The following is a 20,830-nucleotide window of genomic DNA, read 5'->3' as shown; positions in this document are numbered from 1 at the left end:
CTAGGACATGGAAGCAACCTAGATGTCCATCAGCAGATGAGTGGATAAGGAAGTTATGATACATATACACAATGGAATATTACTCAGCTATAAAAAGGAATGCATTTGAATCAGTTCTAATGAGGTGGAGAAACTGGAGCCTGTTATACAGAGAGAAATAAGTCAGAAAGAGAAAGACAAATACTGTATGTAAATGCATATATATGGAACTTACGAAGAGGGTAACGACAATCTACATGCTGGGTAGCAAAAGACACACAGATGTTAAGAACAGACTTTTGGTCTCAGTGGGAGAAGGCAAGGGTGGGATGATTTGACAGAATAGCAATGAAACATGTACAGTATCATATGCACAACAGATGACCCATGCAAGTTCAATACATAAAGCAGGGCATTCAAAGTCAGTGCTCTGGGACAATCCAGAGGGACAGGGTAGGGAGGGCGGTGGAAGGGGGGTTCAGGATGGGGTGGACACATGTATACCCATAGCTGATTCATGCTGATGTATGGCAAAAACCATCACAATATTGTAATTATCCTCCAATTAAAATAAACTAATTAATTAAAAAGAAAATAGAATCTACCTTGCAGTGCAGGGGACACAGGTTCAATTCTTGGTCAGGGAACTAAGATCCTACATGGCACGGAGCAACTAAGCCCACATACCACAACTAAAGATACCACGTTTTGCAACTAAGACCCAAAACAGCCAAATAAATACAAATAAATAAATATTAAAAAAAAAAAAAGAAATACAGACAAATAATAGAAAAAGCATCTTTTAGACATCAGAGAGCAGGCAATACAGGACTGTGACCTCTGAGAAAAGGGAAGCCAATAAGATGGGCCCACAACTGCCCCAGGCTACTGTCTAGAGAGTTTCCAGACTGCAGTGCAAGGAGGGGAAATGAGAAGTCCAGCTGCCTCATTTGGGTTGAGATCTCTGATCAACTAGAATTTGACTTGAGATCTCAAAATACCAGAGGGGAGCTTGCTATACAGAGAGAGAGCTCAGAAGATTTGCAAAAGGTGAACTCAAGTTATTTACCAGAGTAATGATGTATATATATTACAAGAAAAAATTGTCTGAGGTCTGGTGAAGAATCACGAGAAGTATTAGGTGAAAAATGTCCATAATTCACACAGGTCTGAGAATAATTCACATTCCCACTAGCCAGAGGGGAAATGCCATGGACATCAGGTAGTGTCCTCAGAAAAAACAACATGAGTAGTGGGGCTAATCAGACTGAAACTAAAGGCTGCAGCCATGAAATTAAAAGATGCTTACTCCTTGGAAGGAAAGTTATGACCAACCTAGATAGCATATTCAAAAGCAGAGACATTACTTTGCCAACAAAGGTCCGTCTAGTCAAGGCTATGGTTTTTCCACTGGTCATTTATGGATGTGAGAGTTGGACTGTGAAGAAAGCTGAGCCCCGAAGAATTGATGCTTTTGAACTGTGGTGTTGGAGAAGACTCTTGAGAGTCCCTTGGACTGCAAGGAGATCCAACCAGTCCATTCTGAAGGAGATCAGCCCTGGGATTTCTTTGGAAGGAATGATGCTAAAGCTGAAACTCCAGTACTTTGGCCATCTCATGAGAAGAGTTGACTCACTGGAAAAGACCCTGATGCTGGGAGGGATTGGGAGCAGGAGGAGAAGGGGACGACAGAGGATGAGATGGCTGGATGGCATCACCGACTCGATGGACATGAGTCTGAGTGAACTCTGGGAGTTGGTGATGGACAGGGAGGCCTGGCGTGCTGCGATTCATGGGGTTGCAAAGAGTCGGACACGACTGAGCAACTGAACTGAATTGAACTGAAAGGCTGTCAACTAATCTCAAAGAGCTTAAGAGCAAATTTTCCATAAATTAAAAAAAATAAATAAAAATTTAAAAAAAATTTTTATAAGCAAATACTGAAAGAATCAACCTGAGTAACATCTGTAAGACTTGCATTAAAAAAAAAAATCAAAGGATGTCCTTCCAGCAGACAGACAATAAGATCAGATGGCATTCTGAATTGATGTAAAGGAAAAGTGAAGGAAAGAGCAAATATACAGGGAAAAGAGATAAAATATACAATTTATATACATAAATTATAAACAATATTTTTCTCATTTTCAATCTCTTTAAAAGAGACTTGACTGTTTAGAGCAAAATAATAACAAAGTACCATGGATTTATGGGGCTTCCCAGGTGGCATTAATGATAAAGAATCTGCCTGTCAGTCCAGGGGACATAAGAGACACAGGTTCGATCCCTAGGTTGGGAAGTTCTCCTGGAGCAGGGCATGGCAACCCACTCCAGTATTCTTGCCTTGACAATCCTCATGGACAGAGGAGCCTGGCAGGCTATAGTCCACAGAACTGCAAAAAGCTGGACGAAACTGAAGTGACCTAGCACACATGCATGCACCATGGATTTATAACACATGCAGAATAAAACATATGACTAAATAGCAAATAAGATAACATAGAATATAAGTTTATAGCTGTATGGTTCTTTCATTATATATAAAGTGATATAACCTGAAATAGACTGTGATAAATAAAAGATGGTCTGTATTGCAAACCTTGAGAGAACCAGTAAAATATATATAAGAAAATAAGTCAAGACTGGATAAAAAGCCAAAATCTAACTATATATGTTAACTGCAAAAGCTCACTTAAATGTAACGACAGGTTATAGGTAGAAGAATGGGAAAAGATATACCATGCAGAGTGAACATATTAATATTAAGATAGTCAGCTTCAGAATAAGAAATATTACCAGAGATAAAGAAAAATATAATTTTTTTAAAAGGTCAATTTGTTAAAAGAATATAATAATCTTAAGTACTACTGTAATGGAGTTCTAAAATATATGAAGTAAAAAGTGATAAAACTGAAAGGAGAAATATACAAATGTACAATTATAACTCAAGGTTTCAATGCTCTTCTCTCAGTAATCAATAGAAAAGCACAGTAGACCAGAACCACACCATCTCCCTACTTGACCTAATTGACACTTAGAGAACACTCTAGCCAACAAGAGCAGAATACACAGTCTTTTCAAGAATGGAAACAGATGGAACAGTCACAAAAATAGATTATATTCTAGGCTGCAAATACATCTCAAACTTAAAAGGATAGAACCCATGTAAAGTATGTACTCTGACTTCAAGACAATTAAACTAGAAATTATTACAAAGTTTTGTGGAAAATCACCAAATATTTTGAAATTAAATGATATACTTTTACATAACCAATAGGTCATGGGAAAAAAACACAAAAGAAATTAAAAATATCCTGAAGAGAATAATAATAAAACAAAAGAGACAAAAATTTGTGGGATGTTACTGATACAGTGCTTAGAGAGAAATTTAGAGCATGGCCCTTAATACACATCTAATAAATATTTGTTGAATGAATGAGCGAACTTAATCCCCAAAGCAATCACATGAGTTAAATGTTATCATTTTACAAATGAATATATCAAGGTTCACCTAATTTGTTATACCACCAATAAATGACAGAACCAGTACTTAAGCAAGGCTTCCCTGGTGGCTCAGATGGTAAAGAATCTGCCTGCAGTAAGGGAGATCTAGGTTCACTCCCTGGGTCAGAAAGAACCCCTGGAGAAGGGAATGGCACCCCACTCCAGTACTCTTGCTTAGACAATTCCATAGGCAGAGGAGCCCGGCAGGCTGCAGTCTCTGCATGCATCCTAAGTCACTTCAGTCGTGTCCGACTCTCTTTGACTCTATGGACTGTAGCCTTCCAGGCTCTTCTGTCCATGGAATTCTCTAGGCAAATACTGGAGTGAGTTGCCATGCCTTCCTCCAGGGTATCTTCCGACCCAGGGATCAAACCTTCATCTCATGCCTTTTGCACTGGCAGGCGAGTTCTTTACCACTAGTGCCACCTGGGAAGCCCAGCTTACAGTCCATGGGGTCTCAAAGAATTGGACATGACTGAGCGACTGACATGACTGAGCGATTAACACTTTCACTTCAGTACTTAAGAACAGGCATATCTAACCCCAAAGTTCTGTACAGTTTCTATTACATTACACTGATGGAGCAAAAGCACTACTGAATAATTGTTAAAGTACACATAATTCCCACCTGTCCTTTTTCCTTGCCCATGGTTTGCAGCTGCCTGAGCATTGGGACAAATGGACAAGACACCAGTATCTTAAAACAACTATCTAGATCTGTATGTTTGTATCTATCCATACAGTAATCTTTATATTTCTGTATCTGTACCTACAGTTTAGTATATAGGCTACATTTCATGCATCTAAACCATGAGATTAAATGTTGAGCACAACCCCTTCCCCTCAGCTGTACAAGAAGGAAGACTAGAGAATTAGCTTATTTAAAACAGGCATCATATCTAGGAGACCAAATCAATGTTATGCACTCATACATATAGCATACATGAATATGACGCTGATTTGTGCTTAATCTTCTAAAATGCACAAAGAAATGAAAAATATGAGGGAAAAACAAAACACCTAAACATCCTATTTTTGTTTGTTCCAAGAATCCCTCATTTCTGTTCTCCCCGTGTAGAAGGAGCAGGCCCTCGGCTGTTACGTTCAGCTCAGATACAGCAACTTGTCCAGAAGGCAGCTATTGCATGCCTTTAATAACCAGCTCCCATAGTAGGTCATACACATCTACTTCCCCTCACAAGTCTATCATCTATGGCAGCTGTTTCCCAGAAATAAGCATTAGAAGAGCCAGAGCAGCTCTGGATGGAGAGTCAACGGACTGCACATCTTCTCATATTTCTGCAGCTTGCCTAGGGTTACCATCATCAAGGAACTAGAAAGAGCCAATCACTGTTCTGTCACATTTTCTCTCTTTGTATGCTCAGGGCAGAATTTTCAAAAATCTGTGAAAACAGGACCCATGCTGCATACTAAGAAGCTATTAGAGGATAAGACAAATAGCATCCACACCATTTGCTTGCCTTAAAAGCTTAAAGTTTATTATAATCTGACATTGTAATGATTGATGGAGATGCTACGGTGCAGAGAAACTCAAGACTTTACAACCATTGAAAGATTATTAAACTCAGTAAAAAGATAAAAGTAAATGAAAAATGATATAATAAAGCTGAACCCTTCAGCGCCTTGACTGCCAGGTCTTGCAATAAAAATATATCTAAATTTTATAAATCAACATAAATCTTTAGGGCAAACAGAAATAGCTCACTGAAACTACATAAGGAGGCTAGGCTGTTATCCATAACCAATGAAAACAAGAAATGTGTCCTCAGATCTGGTACTTGAATATGAATTTGGATACACAGGTTTTACAGTTACTGTAAAATAGTCTTGCTTACGCCAGCATTTTTTGAGGCAAATATTCCCTCTCAATGTTAAGCAATAGTACACTGAAGAAGTTAAAAATAATAGCCACTATTTATGGAGTGCTTTGAGTCTTCACTTTTCATTTTCTTTTCATTTAATCCTAACAAAAATCCATATACTCCAGATTGTGTAATGTTAAGGGGTAGAGCTGAAATTCAAATCAGATCTCTTCCAAATTAAAGCTCATGGTCTTGACTCTTAAGCTATCTTGAATCCAAAGGAAGCAAAATATATACCTTGTATCACATACAAAGAATCCCAGAAGTCATTATCAGTTACTAAAAGAACAAAAGAGGGCTTCCCTGGTGGCTCAGGGGTAAAGAATCTGCCTGCCAACGCAGAAGACAGGGATTCAATCCCTGACCTGGGAAGACCTCACCTGCTGCGGAGCAACTGAGCCCATGCACCACAACTACTGGGCAAGCGCTCTAGAGCCTGAGAGCCGCAGCCACTGAAGCCTGTGTGCCTAGAGACCATTCTCTCCAACAGGAAAAGTCACCGCAATGAAAAACCCTTCCACTGCAACTAGAGCGTAGCACTCACCACAACTAGAGAAAAGCCTGTGCAGCAATCAAGACCCAGCACAGCCATAAGTAAAATTCTAAAAGAACAAAAGAAATGCTCATTCAGAAAAGACGCTATTAACTTCCATGACCAAAAGAGTGGAACCAGACACAAGAACACTTTTCAAGCTTAATTTTTCTCCACACCCCTTTAGAAATCCAGAGTTCTCTATTGCTGCTCCACTAGATCCAGTCCTTTGCAAACGCATGATCTCCAAACTATATTAGGAAAATTACAAAGTAATAAACACTGATGTTTTGATCATTCATAGGAATCTTCATAGGATATATAAAACCATGATACATGTTGGAAAATCTTCCCTACAAATGGCAACTACATAATGCATACTCTCACCATGAGAGCTTCCAGTCTCACTGTGTGCTAAATCATAATAAAAACAAATTGTATAGTAGCTTGTTAAAGATGCCCAAGTTCCCTGAAAGCAAAAATATGTTGGACATGTTTCTGTGATTTTAAAACTCACTAATAGTCCAGAAAATAGACTCTACTTTGAACTCTCTTGCTTCTGTTCATAGTAACCAATCCTCTTCCGTCCTCTGCCAGGCAGGCATCTCCAACTTCTTAACTTATCAAATAATAACAACCCATTTATCTAGCATATACTGTGTCAAGCCCTATGATATATATTATAACCTTAGAGTTAGGGCTAAAACTCAGGGCTTGCTATTTTATGCTCCTTCTACTACCCTCTATTAGCCTTTTTCTAAAATTTGAAAAGAGAAATACACTTTCTACACAAATAAACATTCCTATAAAGTATCAATCTGACTTACTGTATAATGCTCAGGAGACCCCCTGATTTCTTCGAAGCCTCCAAAAGTTGCCAACTCTTATAACTATGGCTAATTTAGAATAACAATATAGCAACAATACAGCAACTTAGCAAATCCATAACTTGCTAAGTGTTCTTACTATTAATGGGTCAATGATATTTTCCCTTTACATTTTAAACATGATTGATGATCATTCTTTAATACACTCGAACTTGGTTTTCAAACGTGGTTACATATCATCACCATATAGGACTGCTTTTAAAATGACCAGTTCCAGGTTATATCCCAGATTAAACTGGAAACTAATGATGGGCCAGAGGCATCACCATTTTTAAAAATTCCCAGGTGCTTCCAATATGCAACCAAGTTTGAGAACCAGAGCTGTAATAATAACTGAAATTTTAAAATAATGTTTCAAGAGATCATAGTTCAAAAAAGCTAAACTAATACAATCTCTACCATTGTTATCAACTACATTAATTCACCGTCCTCAAAAAATGAGCAGGAAAAACTAAGAAATTTAAAAAATACAAAAAACCTTTCATTATAGAACACCAACCTCAGTTAAACAAAATATTTTTTAGCTCAAGCTTCAGAGAAACACACAGAAACCTTTAAAGATACACATTAAAAGAGTAACCTGAAAAAAATGAGGTCATAATCATGGACACTCATTGTTGTTCGCCTACACATATAAAGAACCACACTCTGGAATGTAAAGAACTACACTCATAAATCAACTGATTATAGTCTTTTTTCCAAAGCTAATTTCAAGAGGTTTCTTCCTTGATTTAGATCGTTAGTAAATGAAAACTGTTTGCATTTCACAGACATGTTTAAATATCACAGGTTTTGTATTCGGTAATAGAAGACAATGTGATTGATTACTCATAGGGTCACATGACTAATCAAGAGAGGATTTTACTCACTGTGAATAAGAAAAGAATACAATTAACATAAAATTAATGAACATATTAATTACTCTTTCTAGTTATAAAGCTTAGTTATAATAAATATTTGTATTTCTTACTTTTATCAGAGTATAATTAACCCATATTTTTTACCTTCTGAGGAAGTTCTCTGTTTTTCTAGGGAAAATTATGCTTTGACTCTGATCTTATCTATTTTTAGTTCCAATTACATAGTAAACTGGCAAAGCTAAATATTTTTCAGGAGAATTAGAAATTTGATTTTTATTAAAATTTGAAATAAGAAATACATCTTACAGTATCTATTTTTGTAACAATTATATTTGTACTCATAGCAATCTGATAAGATTTTTCTTAATATTAATACTTCAAAAACAATTATTCTAACCCAGGCATAATTCAGAAGAAAACGTGCCTACTTACAGGTATCATCCAGTTAGCCAGGTCACCATATTTGGAAACCTGCATGGCTCCTAGCATTGTCAGATTGACATGTCCCCTGAGAAAGACAGAGAAGAAATATAAAGCAAACTTCCATGTTTTATGTCCCTTTTGCTTGAAATTGCCAGCAATTAAATAATCTTACTCCCCCTGCCCCTAAATATATTTGCTTTCTTCCACCCAACACTTGATTTCCAAATAGACTGGCTTCAAGCTAAGGCAGAAAAATAACTATTAAGAGTTCTTTAAAAAAAATTATAGCCTATATTGTATCCAAAAACAAATTAAAAACAGGTGTACACAGTGAGTTTGTTTCCTTTGGTAAGGGAAAATGTGGCTCGATTTGAAGGCAAACACTAGCTAGAAAATGAAAACACAGTTTGCAGAAAATGTTAGGATCCTCAGAAAGAGCCTCAAAAACGTTTACTTCAGTTTAGTTGGCACACAGACATATATTTCACTTTGAAGGTTCTTTTAATAATCGTGGGCTGCATGTTCCAATTGCCAACATTCAATGTGAATAATTTCACATCTTGGTGCAGCCAAGCAAGTCCATGATCATTTTCTGGCTGGGAGAGGTGGTTATGTTTCGCAGTCTTGTTAATAGACTCAGGGATGACTCAGCTCATTCCACACCGTGGGAAACATGAGGAGCTCCATTATTACATACCCTCTAATCATTGCAAATGATTCATCACTGGAGAAATAAGAGGCTCCTGGAAGAACAGTAACTGTTTCCTTGCCTACACACACACACACACACAGACACAGGGAAGACAAAAGAAAGAAAAGGCTATTAGATTTCTAAGAGCGGAAATCATGGTGGAGACAGAGGTCTACACCTTCTCTATTTCATACAGAAGTAAGTGTCCCTTAACCAAAACACAGCAACAACAGGAGTATGGGGGGACACAATGGGAACTGCCAACCTACAAAGACAAGTGTTTTGTTACTAACATTGTTCAGATTTGCCCTTGCATGGGGATAATGAAAAACAGACCAACTTTTCATTTTATTATTGTTTTGAAATTGTCTACAGACAATGTACTTCTCTATTGCCTATTATTACATAACCATCCCTGTCTCCCACCAGACCCAGTCCCTTCACAAGCCCCTATTAAATGCTAATAGGAGTAAAGAAGAAAGGGGTTCTTGGGATGCACCTGTCAGAACCCAATGCTATTATAAGTCACTGGACTGAAACACTGTAGAATAAACATGAAGAAATCAGCTGGAACGGAATGAAGCAGGAGATGCTTCTCAAATATTTTTCTTTCTTTTTTTTTTTTCTTTCCTTTTTTTTTTTAAATTTTATTTTATTTTTAAACTTTACACAATTGTATCAGTTCCGCCAAATAGTTCTTTAAAATCAATGAATAATCTAGAAAGAGAGGTTTCACCTAATTCCTTAATGTCACTGGTTGAAAGAATCTCTTCTTTCAACCTTTCTCTCTGCTTCATCTTTCTGCCCTTGCTTCAGTAAATTTCTACTAATAACCAGAAAAGGTCCTCTTAGAAGGACCTCTCCCAACACTTACATCCCATAATAAAAACTGAGAACTAGAAAAGTTCTTCAAGGTCGTCCAATCCCTATACAAGCAATAATATAACCTAACTCAAACCTGAGCTGCTGAGTTCTTGTGACCTGTCTATTCAGGAGCTTGAGGTACCTAGGAGATGCTTCTGGTCTCAACAGAAAAGTGTTCACGTGCCACTCTGCCAAAGGTTAAGTCAACTGTCTGAGCACACTGCATGCCACTGCCCCAGTGTAATAGAGCAGACAATAAGAAGGGGAAGAAAAGTGATTCCAAGAATGGAATAGAGCAAAGCTCTTGGACACAACAGGACAACAGTGATCTGACTGTGATCAGATCACAAGAGTGATCAAATGTGCAACAGCTGTCCCCTCAACTTCTCAAGTCATGTCCAAGAGCTAACTTCACCAATATCCCCCTCCATCTGAGCTCAAATATAGAGCATGACTATCTATATCATGCTGAATTATTTACTGACCCCTAAAAGTTTGATTCTAATCAAAGGAAACATTCTCACCTCTTTTAAAGGAACACAAAGCTGAAAAGCTTTGGAGAATACTTTCTGGTGTGGTTAATAAGGGCTGGCTTGTAAACAGCATGTAGGATTTGGAGGATTAAATGAAATCATGTATGTAAAGCCCTTACTCTAGGACCTGGCACAGAGAAAGCACTTTGTGAACATTAATTTTTAATATTATTTTCATTGTTAATCATCACTCTAAACCTACTTGTGAAAAAGACAATGCCATCAACCCTCTAGGGATAAATGCTACAGGGGCAAGCAATCAGCTTTTATGATAAGGTTATATACCAGCGTGTGAACTCCAGGTTTCAGGACAAGCAGAATACAACTAAACCTTATCCTAACACCACTTTCATGTCCAGAAAATACAGTTCCTCTCCAGTCCTGTGAGATGGAGAGGCAAAGAAGAATCTGTAGGCTGAAAATGCAAAACAAACAAACGAACAAAAATTTTAATTCTTTGTTCTCTATGTGATAAATAAAATGACTTCCAAAGGGCTATCTCTACCGGCTGGCAGTACATAGAAGACATTATTTACCACTTACTGTAAAGGAAACTCTGAGATCAATGCACACAGAGCTTCTGATCTCCCCATGTGATTTATCAAGGATAGTATTTTTTAAAGAGCCCAGAAAATAATTCTTATGAAAGTTATTGTCAGGCCCCCTGTTATATATTCTGGCATCTTATAAATATATTCTTTGAAAAAAAAGTTAATTTTCATTTTTAACATCCCAAAATCTAAATAAAAATAGGATATCCTAAAGTTGATATCAATGCTTTTCAAATACAGTGTCCTAATTTGGTTAAATAATTATAATCAATAATACAATCAATATCTTAAAAAGGCTTTCTTATTCAGCTTTTCCTAATTATTTGTCTTCTTCAACTTCCCCTGTATATGTCTATATCCTCTCATGATATTCAGGCAATAGAATTATCCAGTTTCATGGTTATTGAGTCATTTGGCTTATGACATAACATGCCACTCACTCAATATCAAGTAGATGTTCACTCTGTGCCTTAAACAAAATGCAGATGCCCTAAACAAATGGTTCTCAAACACTCATCAGAATCACATGGAGGTCTTATAAAAACACAGACTGTTGAGCACAACTCCCAGAGTTTGAGGATTTTCATCTCTAAGAAGTCCCCAGTGATGGGGATGCCAATGCTGTGGCTCTGAAAACCACACTTTGAGAACCACTGCCCTAAGCAAGGTTTCCCAGGTGGGTAAAGAATCTGCTTGCAATGCAGGAGATACAGATTCAATCCCTGGATAGGGAAGATCCCCTGGAGAAGGGCACAGCAAACCCCCCCCCCCCCCGGAGAATCCCATGGACAGAGGAGCCTTGAGGGCTACAGTCCATGGGGTCACAAAGAGTCAGACATGACTGTAACAACCAAGCAAGCATGCATACCCTAAACAAAAGGAACACAATACCCAGCGAGAGAGATAAATATACACAAATAATAACAAGGCAAAATGTGGTATGCTTATGAGATGCTGAATGTGTTGTGGGTTCGAAGGAGAAGCACTTCTGAGCCGCAAAAGGATTTGGAGAGGACAAATGAACTAGGACTTGAAGGATAGGCATTACCGATAAAGAGACAGGGATGAACAAGGGATAGAACATAACAAAAAAGAAAGGGCACTGAAAGAGCTAAGTCATGGATGAAGGAAACAGAAGAGATTGAGCACTTCAGTATGGGTGGACTCAGTCATAGCGAAAGATAAATCTGGAAAGGTCAGTCACAACCATTAGAGAGATCCTGAATGTGGTACTTTAGACTGCAGGCCTGTAATTCTTCAGATGTGGCACGCAGACCTCTAGAGCAGATACTGCTGATGCTGGGGGCTGGAAACTGCTCTGATTATTGCAGGATACTTAACAGCATCCCTGGCCTCTGTATACTAAATGCCAGTAACACTGGCACTCCAGACATTATCAAATGTCGCCAGAAAGGTGAAATCACCCTCTTTCCCATTGAAAGCCACCGCTCTAGAGGCACATAGCAGGAAACAAGGATATTTAAAAGCCATGAGATTAACATGGTTCTTTCTAAGTCGTTGTTTAGTTGCTAAGTCTTTCTAAGTAGTTTTTTAATCAAAAGGTAGGGAAGCCTGGCACGCTGCAGTCCATGGGTTCGCACAGTCAGACGACTTAACGACTGAATGACCAAGAAGAAGTCATTAAAAACATTTTGATATTAAAATAAGAAAAATATTAAGAAATAAGAAAGAATGCAAAATGCACATTAATATGAAAGCTAACATGAGATTTATTAGAAATTTCACAATTGCACTAGGATGCTGCAAATCTTCCTGAGACCTTGGAAATGTTCTAAATGCTGCCTTCTGCATCCTTGTAAATTCTCAACTTATCAGTGGATGTAGATCAATGTGCAGAGAAAAAGGCCTGGGGCCAAGAGCAGGAGACTACATGTGAATCTGTCCCTAGCAACCTGATCTTGAGCACATCACTTCACTTTTCTGGGCTTCAGTTTCCCAACGTGTATAAAAAGTTTTCACTTGAGGCTCAATTTTTACTTAATATATTGATAATATATGTGAAAAAATATGCTGTAAATTGTGTGATTCTATACAAGTGGTCATTCATTGTTACATAACCATATAAAATTATTTAGAAAAGAGGATCCTTAGAAATAGTTATAATTATTATTTTAATACACTTTTTATGCCCAGAAACATAACTCTGTCTTTGTTCTAATGGATTTCTATGAAAATCCTTTCAAATGAACACAAACAATGGGCTAATCTTCCTGGTAATGTCCAAACTTGGGGAGTTGAGGAAATCATCAATTTATGTTCTGGGTTCTGGAGTTTAAAGTGTTTCACCTCTAACTTAGCTCCAAAGTCAAAAGCATCATAAATCCCAAAAAGGACTTTGATGAAAGAGATAGAATACTATTAAACTGATTGGCAGCCTGGCTTCCCAAAAGCAAAGAATTCTGGTTTTACAAAGTACTTTAAGATTATATATGGTATTTGAGAAGTTGAAATCTAAAACTGGTGGCTTCATTAGGATTGGGCTACTTTTAAGCTCAATGGAATCAGAAATGTCTACTCTCCAATGATGTCACTGAAAAGATTAACTACTTTCCAAAGAAAGTGGGTTTTATGAGCTCAAGCCTGAAATTTGGAAAATGGAGTTATTCATTTTGCAAATAACTCACTAACATCATAAATTAATTAAACCAAGCAGCAAATATTTTCACAGATCAATGAGCTATTGCTAAAGGGTACAGTACAATTAAATCACAGCCTTGGTTAAATGTCATTGCTTTATCACAGTGTGCCTTTCAGAGTTAAGTCGTGTTAACTAATTCAACTATTCAACCAGAAGCTGTTTTACTTCCAAAACTCCTAAGTATTAAACATCAATTCTACTTGGCAGCTGGCCTTTATATTCGGTTCCTGTTGCTTCTCTTCAGAAATTTACACATACTATTTTTGAACACAAAGTAAGAATTATACTTTTGTGGGGGTAGAGTGAATAGAAGTAAAAGAAGGATAAAGAAAATCATGCCGGAATATAAAAATTAGCTTCCTATGGGAAACTCCATTCTAAGGAAAATCTTTAGCTCCAACACAGTGGCAGTACTGCCTCACGTATGGGCAATGATGGAGGCCAAAAGGTCTGACCTGTTTTTCCTCCTCCTCCAGGCTGCTGCAATGTGTGACTCTCTGTCCCAGTCAAATAAAAGGCTAATAATAAAAGGCAAAGCATATGAATACCAGAGCATAGGAGAAGACAGGCTAGAGTTCCCAATTCAAAGAAACTCTGTATTTATCACCTATATCATTAGATTGCAATGAGTAGCAGAGTACATCCTTAAGTACCCTTGAAGTTTTGAAGGATGCTCTACTAACCAGCATTCTTGCCTGGGAACTCCTACAGACAGAAGAGCCTGGCTGGCTACAGTCTGTGGGGTTACAAAAGAGTTGGACATGACCTAGCAACTAATAAACAAACAACTCCTAACTCTCATGTCAATTAGAGCAGCAATCTCCAATCTTTTGAGCACTAGTGACTAGTTTCATGGAAGCCAATTTTTCCATGGACCAGAGGGTAGAGGGAAGATTTCAGGATTATTCAAGCGTATTACATTTATTGTGCATTTTATTTCTATTATTATTACATCAGTTCCACCTCAGATCATCAGACATTGGATTCTAGTGGTTAGGGACCCCTGGATTAGAGGACAGAACATATTACCCACAACAAAAACCCCAGAGCCCCAGATCTTGGTTTTGGCTGCTACTATGGATCCACTTCCCACCTTCTCATCATGAGAAGACAGATCTATTTCAGCCTGGGGTCTGCCAATTGGAGGCACAAGCAGGAGATACAGCAGAGGAGACTCCCATCCTCACCCTCACGCAGGTTTCTGCAAGATGTTTGTGTTCCTCCACAAAGACCCTGTTCCTGTCTGGTGACCCTCTCCCACAGTTGCCCCTTAAGGCCCAAGGGTGATAAAAACTCCCTGTGGTACTTCAACATCCTTTCTGGTTTACCTTAACCCTGTTTACACCCCTGTAAACTATCCTTTCCTTTAATTCTCGTTACCCCATCTGAGAGCATTCTCTGTGCACCGTCAGGATGGCACCTGATTGACCCACCAAAGCTCCTGCCATTTCATGTAGCCCCTCCTGCAATTTCCCCTATATCTTACTCTGCCCTAAATAGGGGAGACCTCTAATGGGCAAGCAGACCAAGATGGCACTGGAAAGGCTTCTCTCGCCTCCTCCAAGTAAAGTACAGTGCATATTCTCCAGGAAACATCAAAGAATCAAGCCCAACTCCTTACTCTAAAATCATTTGGCAGAGAACGAAATTAATAGCAAAGGAAAATGCTAGAAGAACATGTAATGAGTTATTTTACCTGCATTGATTAGATCTGCATCAACTTCATTTTTTAATGGGTATGGACCCTGTAAAATAAAGCACATGTCCAGTTAGGAAAAGAAGTTTCTCACTGAATCACACACTAAAACTTTAATGCAAACAACTCATTTAAAACCTTAGGAAATGATTATCAGAAGACTTGAGGTGAACCTTTTCAAAGTAATCCTGATGTTTTCATGGCTCTATATCTCACATTGATTAGTCTTTTCTACACTAATAAGTGTGATCGGGTAAGTGAAAAATAGTTTCTTCAAACTACCAAAGTCTGAAAGAAATGTTAAGCTATTGGAAATCCAGGTCAATAAAAAAAGTAATTATTTAGTATCTACTATGCAGTCTATGCTATAGTATATCAATGCTGCTGCTAAGTCGCTTCAGTCGTGTCCAGCTCAATGAATACAAACTAAATGGCTACTTTATTGGGCTAGAAGGATCTGAAGAAGCAAGTCTCATCTTTTTGATGCCCTTATTGTCCCTTTGACTGGTAATCCTAAGTTTTTATTTTTTATGTATTTTTATAAACCATCTCTAATAACTTGAATAGGGTGAGCAGTTTCATAACATAACATATATTAAACTAAAAGAGAGGAAATAGAAAAAGAGGAAAGAAAAGGTCTAAGTTAGAGCCAAGAAAGAGAAAATAGTGGCTGTAAAACTTTAACATACTTTCAAAAAATGGGATCAAAAATGTATTCTTTAAATAAACTGAAATGGTAACTAATGTTTTAGACCTGTGTAAATTTTTCTTTAAACAGTGATCATAGTTACGCATATCAACTTATTTCCTTTGTCTTCAAAATGAGGGATCTGGTCACTCTAGATAATCTCTAAGGTATCTGAAAAATGTGAGTCTTTGCAGTATGAATCTTTTTTTATCCAGACGATTATCATTTTTGTGTTTTTGAAAATGGTCACAATCATTGCCTCAATCAGAATCAACTACATGCTCATGACCATAATTTATATTTTACATGCTGGATATACATTTTCCATATGTACAATTTGTACTGTATTAACAGTTAAGATCTACTGAGAAATAATAAAAGATTAGGAATATTATAAATCGTCAGACAATAAGTAATCTCTGCCATAATTAATAAGTAAATAAAAGTTATTCAGGAAGCTAAAGTATTTAATTTTATTTTATGTTAAATAAATATTAAAATAAAAGGAATGGTCAAATTCTATGAGAATATTGAGCCCATTTGAAAAGTTATTCTTGAGAAAGGGAAAATTCTACCCTTTTGAACAACATGGCCTCAAAATGATTATGACATGAGAACTTTTCGAATTGGCCAACTGTCAAAAAATGTCCTGTTCGAAAGGATCAATAGAAATGTTATTCTTCAGTTTCTCATGCTGAGACTTGCTGATTTTTATTTAATATAGGATTATTAATAATCTTCATTATCTTGTGCAGTCACACAAAGGTTAATAAATAGTTTACCTGAACAGGCTGGTGTGAGGTATCTGAAGTCGGTGTTATATAGGGGAGATGGAAGCTCATACAGTGATAAATGAGGAGTGATTGAAAAGCTCATGGAGTTGGGAAACTACCATCTACTCCATAAAATATGACAGGACATGTTCATAAGTACTACCATTTTATGGGAAAAGTTAAACATTTATTATGAAGATGAAGAGAAAGAAAAATAAGATTGGAAAATCTAAGCTAACAACTCTAAGAAGACTGCACTATATAAAATATCTTATTTTCCATCAAGACTGGATAAATAAAACTTTAATTTTTGTCTTACCAAACCCAGGACTCCATTTTCACTTTGCAGATGGACAGTCATATTGGGGCTGATATAGTTGCTGGCCAGAAGTGGTATTCCTATGCCCAAATTGGCTGGAATAAAAGATGTTAAGGTCCAACATACAAAAGGTAGAGATTATGTCATAAATCTTCTACATGAATAAATCTGCACAGAGCGTTTAAAGTCACTTTTTCTGAATGTATTCTCCCACCACTCTCTAGATATTACTTTGTAATTTTTTCAAAAAGAAAACCTCTCAAATAATCACAGCTTTTGCCATGAAGATATCAAAGTAGTGGCTTCAGAAAACTAATCAAAAGGTCATTTTTATTGTAAGACACATTTAGCAAATTTTTGGCTTGTATTAGGACTTATATACTATGTATTAGGACTAATATATTATGATATATGTACTATGACTGCTGACTGATGTAACACGGCCTGAGCTTTGTTTAAAAGCATTTTTCACTATTCGAAACTCCAACTGAGACTAAAGATGATTAAAATATTCTACAAGGGGCTTCTGTGTTTGAATTTTAACAAAGTTTTCCGACACCACCAAAATGTCTACCTAAATTGTATGGATTCCTTTGGGTCACTGTAATAACATCCATTGGTAACTGAATCTTCTCTAAGACATAGAGAGGATGGTGGGGATGCTTAAGTTTCAGTGAACACATCTGAGACCATCTATTAAAAAGAAGCTATGCTGCAGCATCAAAGTGCTAACTGATTGGGATTAGCAGATGCCAACTATTATATACAGAATGGATAAAAAACAAGGTCCTACTGTACAGCACAGGGAACTATATTCACTATCCTATGACAAACCATAATGGAAAATAAGCTGTAAAAGAATCTATGTATGCATAACTGAGTCACTTTGCTGTGCAGTAGAAATTAAATACAACACTGTAAGTCAACTATACTTCAATAAATTTTTTTTTAAAGAGCTAACTGAGGCTATTAAACCTTCTTCAGATGATCAAAGTCCTGGGCTTGATTCCTGGTCGGGGAACTAAGACCCCACAAGCTATACAGCACGGTCCAAAAGGAAAAAAAACAACCGACACTGTCTAGAACCGCTGTCCATGCTGTCCACTAATGCACACCACAGACCCTGACACAAGTAAAGAATAACAGCACTCGGAGGAGATCCTAATAACAGGGAGTGCTTTAAGAATCAAGGCCAGAAAAGATAAAGTGTGTATATGGTACCATATTATAAACTACAAAGGCCAGCAAAACAACCCAACATGCCAGGTCACCTCTAGTAAATACAGTGAGTCTATGAAGGTATGATGATAGCTACCTGGATTACCTCCTACCAAAGCATCCAGTGTAGAGTTAACTGTGTTTCTCACAGTGACGCACGTAACACGCTGAGGTACTGATTCCATTGTGAGCAGGTTATTTTCAAGAAAGGGCAATCCAAATTACAAGTTTTATACTTCAACTTTCTTATCATATGCTGCAATTTTCAGTTCTTTAATATTATTTAGTGAGTCAAACACCAGAGAGAGAAAAGCCCATGCAATTTGGGTTGAAAAAGAGTAGGTGCTGTGCAAAGACCATTATATGAACTGACTTGCACATATTTTTCATAGGCAATACAATGACAGTGAATAAAGGATACCTAGAAGAGAAGCCAATACATCTAAAAGCAGAGTTATCATTTAGTCAGTGTTAACAGTGTCAGTGGTAAACCAGTTGACTGGAGGTAAAAAGAAAGCCCACAGACAAGCTTTCATCTGCTCAGCCAATTTGGTTGACTCTGTAACTTGCTGATATGGGAGCTGAGAAAGAAGGCACTATAATATTCTCTTCCCTGTGTAAATTCCCGCCATAAACCAATGCATAAGCTGAAAGATTAAAAAAAAAAAAATGAAGTGATGGAGTTAAGAAGAAAGTAAAAAAAGGGAGTTTTCCCAGTCAATATCTGTCTGAAAGAAGGTTTTTATGGACCAGAGGAAGTTCAGAGAATGGATACACATGCCATGTTTCTACCTTCTGTCCCAGGACTTTAAGCACAGCTTTACTGTATTCACCATTCAACAAATATTTACCTTATCATACATTATTTGAATTTATATATATTATTTGTATTATATAGTTCAATGGTTAATGTCTCAAAAATTAGCAAAATGGCAGACTCACTGACATTTAAACACATTCAAAATCCAAACATTTTATCTACCCTTTTCTTGACAAAGTATCTAAAGCAGAATTGAATCATTCATTGAATACAAAACATCAGACATAAAAGGGTACACTCACAGGGATCTTTGTCATGGGAAACAAGAGGCTGTTAAGAAGTTGGATCTTATGTTTCAAATGAGTATGTAAATGTCAGAACACAGAGAAAGCAAATAACATTGGTTATAACTAGTACTTCTGAGAATTTAAACCTTCATCTGGGGTAATCTCTTTTCCCAATTAACTTTAGCCAAATGCCAAACTGAACTGAAATTCACTGTATATCAGAGAATAGCTAAGCAAATTTTCAGTCACTATTTTGCTTCAAGAAGGTAAAAGGATTATAATTTCAATTCCATTTATCTTTGTATCTTTAGGTTATATGCCACATTTTGTAAAAACTGATCAATTGCTTTAGAAGCTACAATGGACTAGAAAAGAATCCCTATGCAGGAAGTCTAGTAACCTGATGAATATGTAAAAAGGGCTAAGTCTTTGCTCAGCCCCAGAAGGAATAAAGGATACCATACATGCCATCCTCAAATTCAAGAGCTGCCCGCTTGATGATACGTTCCCTGACATTATCTCCAGGTTTACCAGATGTGGTTTTTATATCTTCCTCTTTCCGGATTGATAAACGCTTTAAAATAAACAAATAAATTATTCATGGTTGAGGTATGCCTTGTATTTTATCACTGCTGAAATACGAAACTGTATTGGAAAAAATTTTAACTCTCCCCCATTACTAACAGGAAGCAAATCTGCAATATAATATAGATTTTTTTTTTTTTTTAACAAAAGAAGAGTAACATGGATGACATTTGATGACAGAAATTATTCTTTAGGAAGTAAATGAAAGGTCAGATTTGTTTGAAGACGAACATACACTTGTTCTATCTCTGAAGCGAATAATTCCTCCGTTACTGTCACAAAGAGTGCTACTACTGTTACTCTTAAGAGTCCTACAGCTGAATTCTCCTCGGGTGCTCAGGGATGGAGCTGGACCAAAGAGAACAAATAGACCTTTCGACTCCGTTTTTTGGTGGGGCTACCAGAATGTGTTTACCAAGTATTGCTGCTATCAATCTCCTATTTCCACCTGCAGAGTTGAGACTGGTTTTGCTATAAGTGCATCACAGAAATCATAGATATATCCAGAAACCAGTCAGAAAACTACTTCCATCACTAGGTCTCTTTGACATAGACTCTGGCCCTGTTTGCAAATGTCCTCTTTTTGATCCCTGGGCCCTGACATTAGTTTTAGACTGCAGTCTCTTCCTGTTTGATGTCAACAGGTAGAGGGCATCTCTGAATCTCTGGTATCTCTTACTGCTTGTCTATTCTGTTGCGGATCCCTACACATTTCTGAATCTTAATATCAACTCTGATCCAGCTGATCTTCATGCTCTCAGTAGCCTTAGTATACCTCCAATGCTCCTGGTAGCCTCTCCTTATCGTGATCTCATATCTGTCCACCAGCTGCTGAGAGCCCAACACTTGTGGGAAAACATGAAAAGACATCAAGATAGTTAGCTCTGAACACTCAAACACTAAGAGTCCAGCAGGGGTAAAGCAACCAAAGGCCTGATTATTGTTCTCTATCTTTCAGGACAGCCATCTAAAACTATGCATTATAAATTAGAACAGTTACAAAAGCTTGGAAGACACAGTCTGGAGAATCATGTAATTTAGTGACATACATGTGGTAAACACAAGGCACTGTTAATCTAGACAATCACACAGATGTCCCCTCAAGATGGACACATGAGAAGCGTCTATTAAGATTCAAAGC

General features: G+C 37.2%; 1 protein-coding gene across 1 annotated transcript in view; it reads right to left on the bottom strand.

Annotated features, from left to right (window-relative positions):
- Positions 1-20,830, bottom strand: part of OXCT1 (3-oxoacid CoA-transferase 1) — a 160,824-nt gene that overhangs the window by 59,656 nt on the left and 80,338 nt on the right. Inside the window, exons 9-13 of the mRNA XM_061393630.1 lie at positions 19,564-19,678; positions 16,840-16,934; positions 15,060-15,108; positions 8,763-8,835; positions 8,075-8,150 (exon numbers count right to left, since the gene is read on the bottom strand). Coding sequence (XP_061249614.1) covers positions 8,075-8,150; positions 8,763-8,835; positions 15,060-15,108; positions 16,840-16,934; positions 19,564-19,678 — 408 coding nt within the window. The remainder of the gene's footprint in view (positions 1-8,074; positions 8,151-8,762; positions 8,836-15,059; positions 15,109-16,839; positions 16,935-19,563; positions 19,679-20,830) is intronic.

This window comes from Bos javanicus, chromosome 20 (assembly GCF_032452875.1).
Source record: "Bos javanicus breed banteng chromosome 20, ARS-OSU_banteng_1.0, whole genome shotgun sequence".
Classification (NCBI taxonomy): Eukaryota; Metazoa; Chordata; class Mammalia; order Artiodactyla; family Bovidae; genus Bos; species Bos javanicus.
This window is presented reverse-complemented; position numbering and strand designations above follow the sequence as displayed.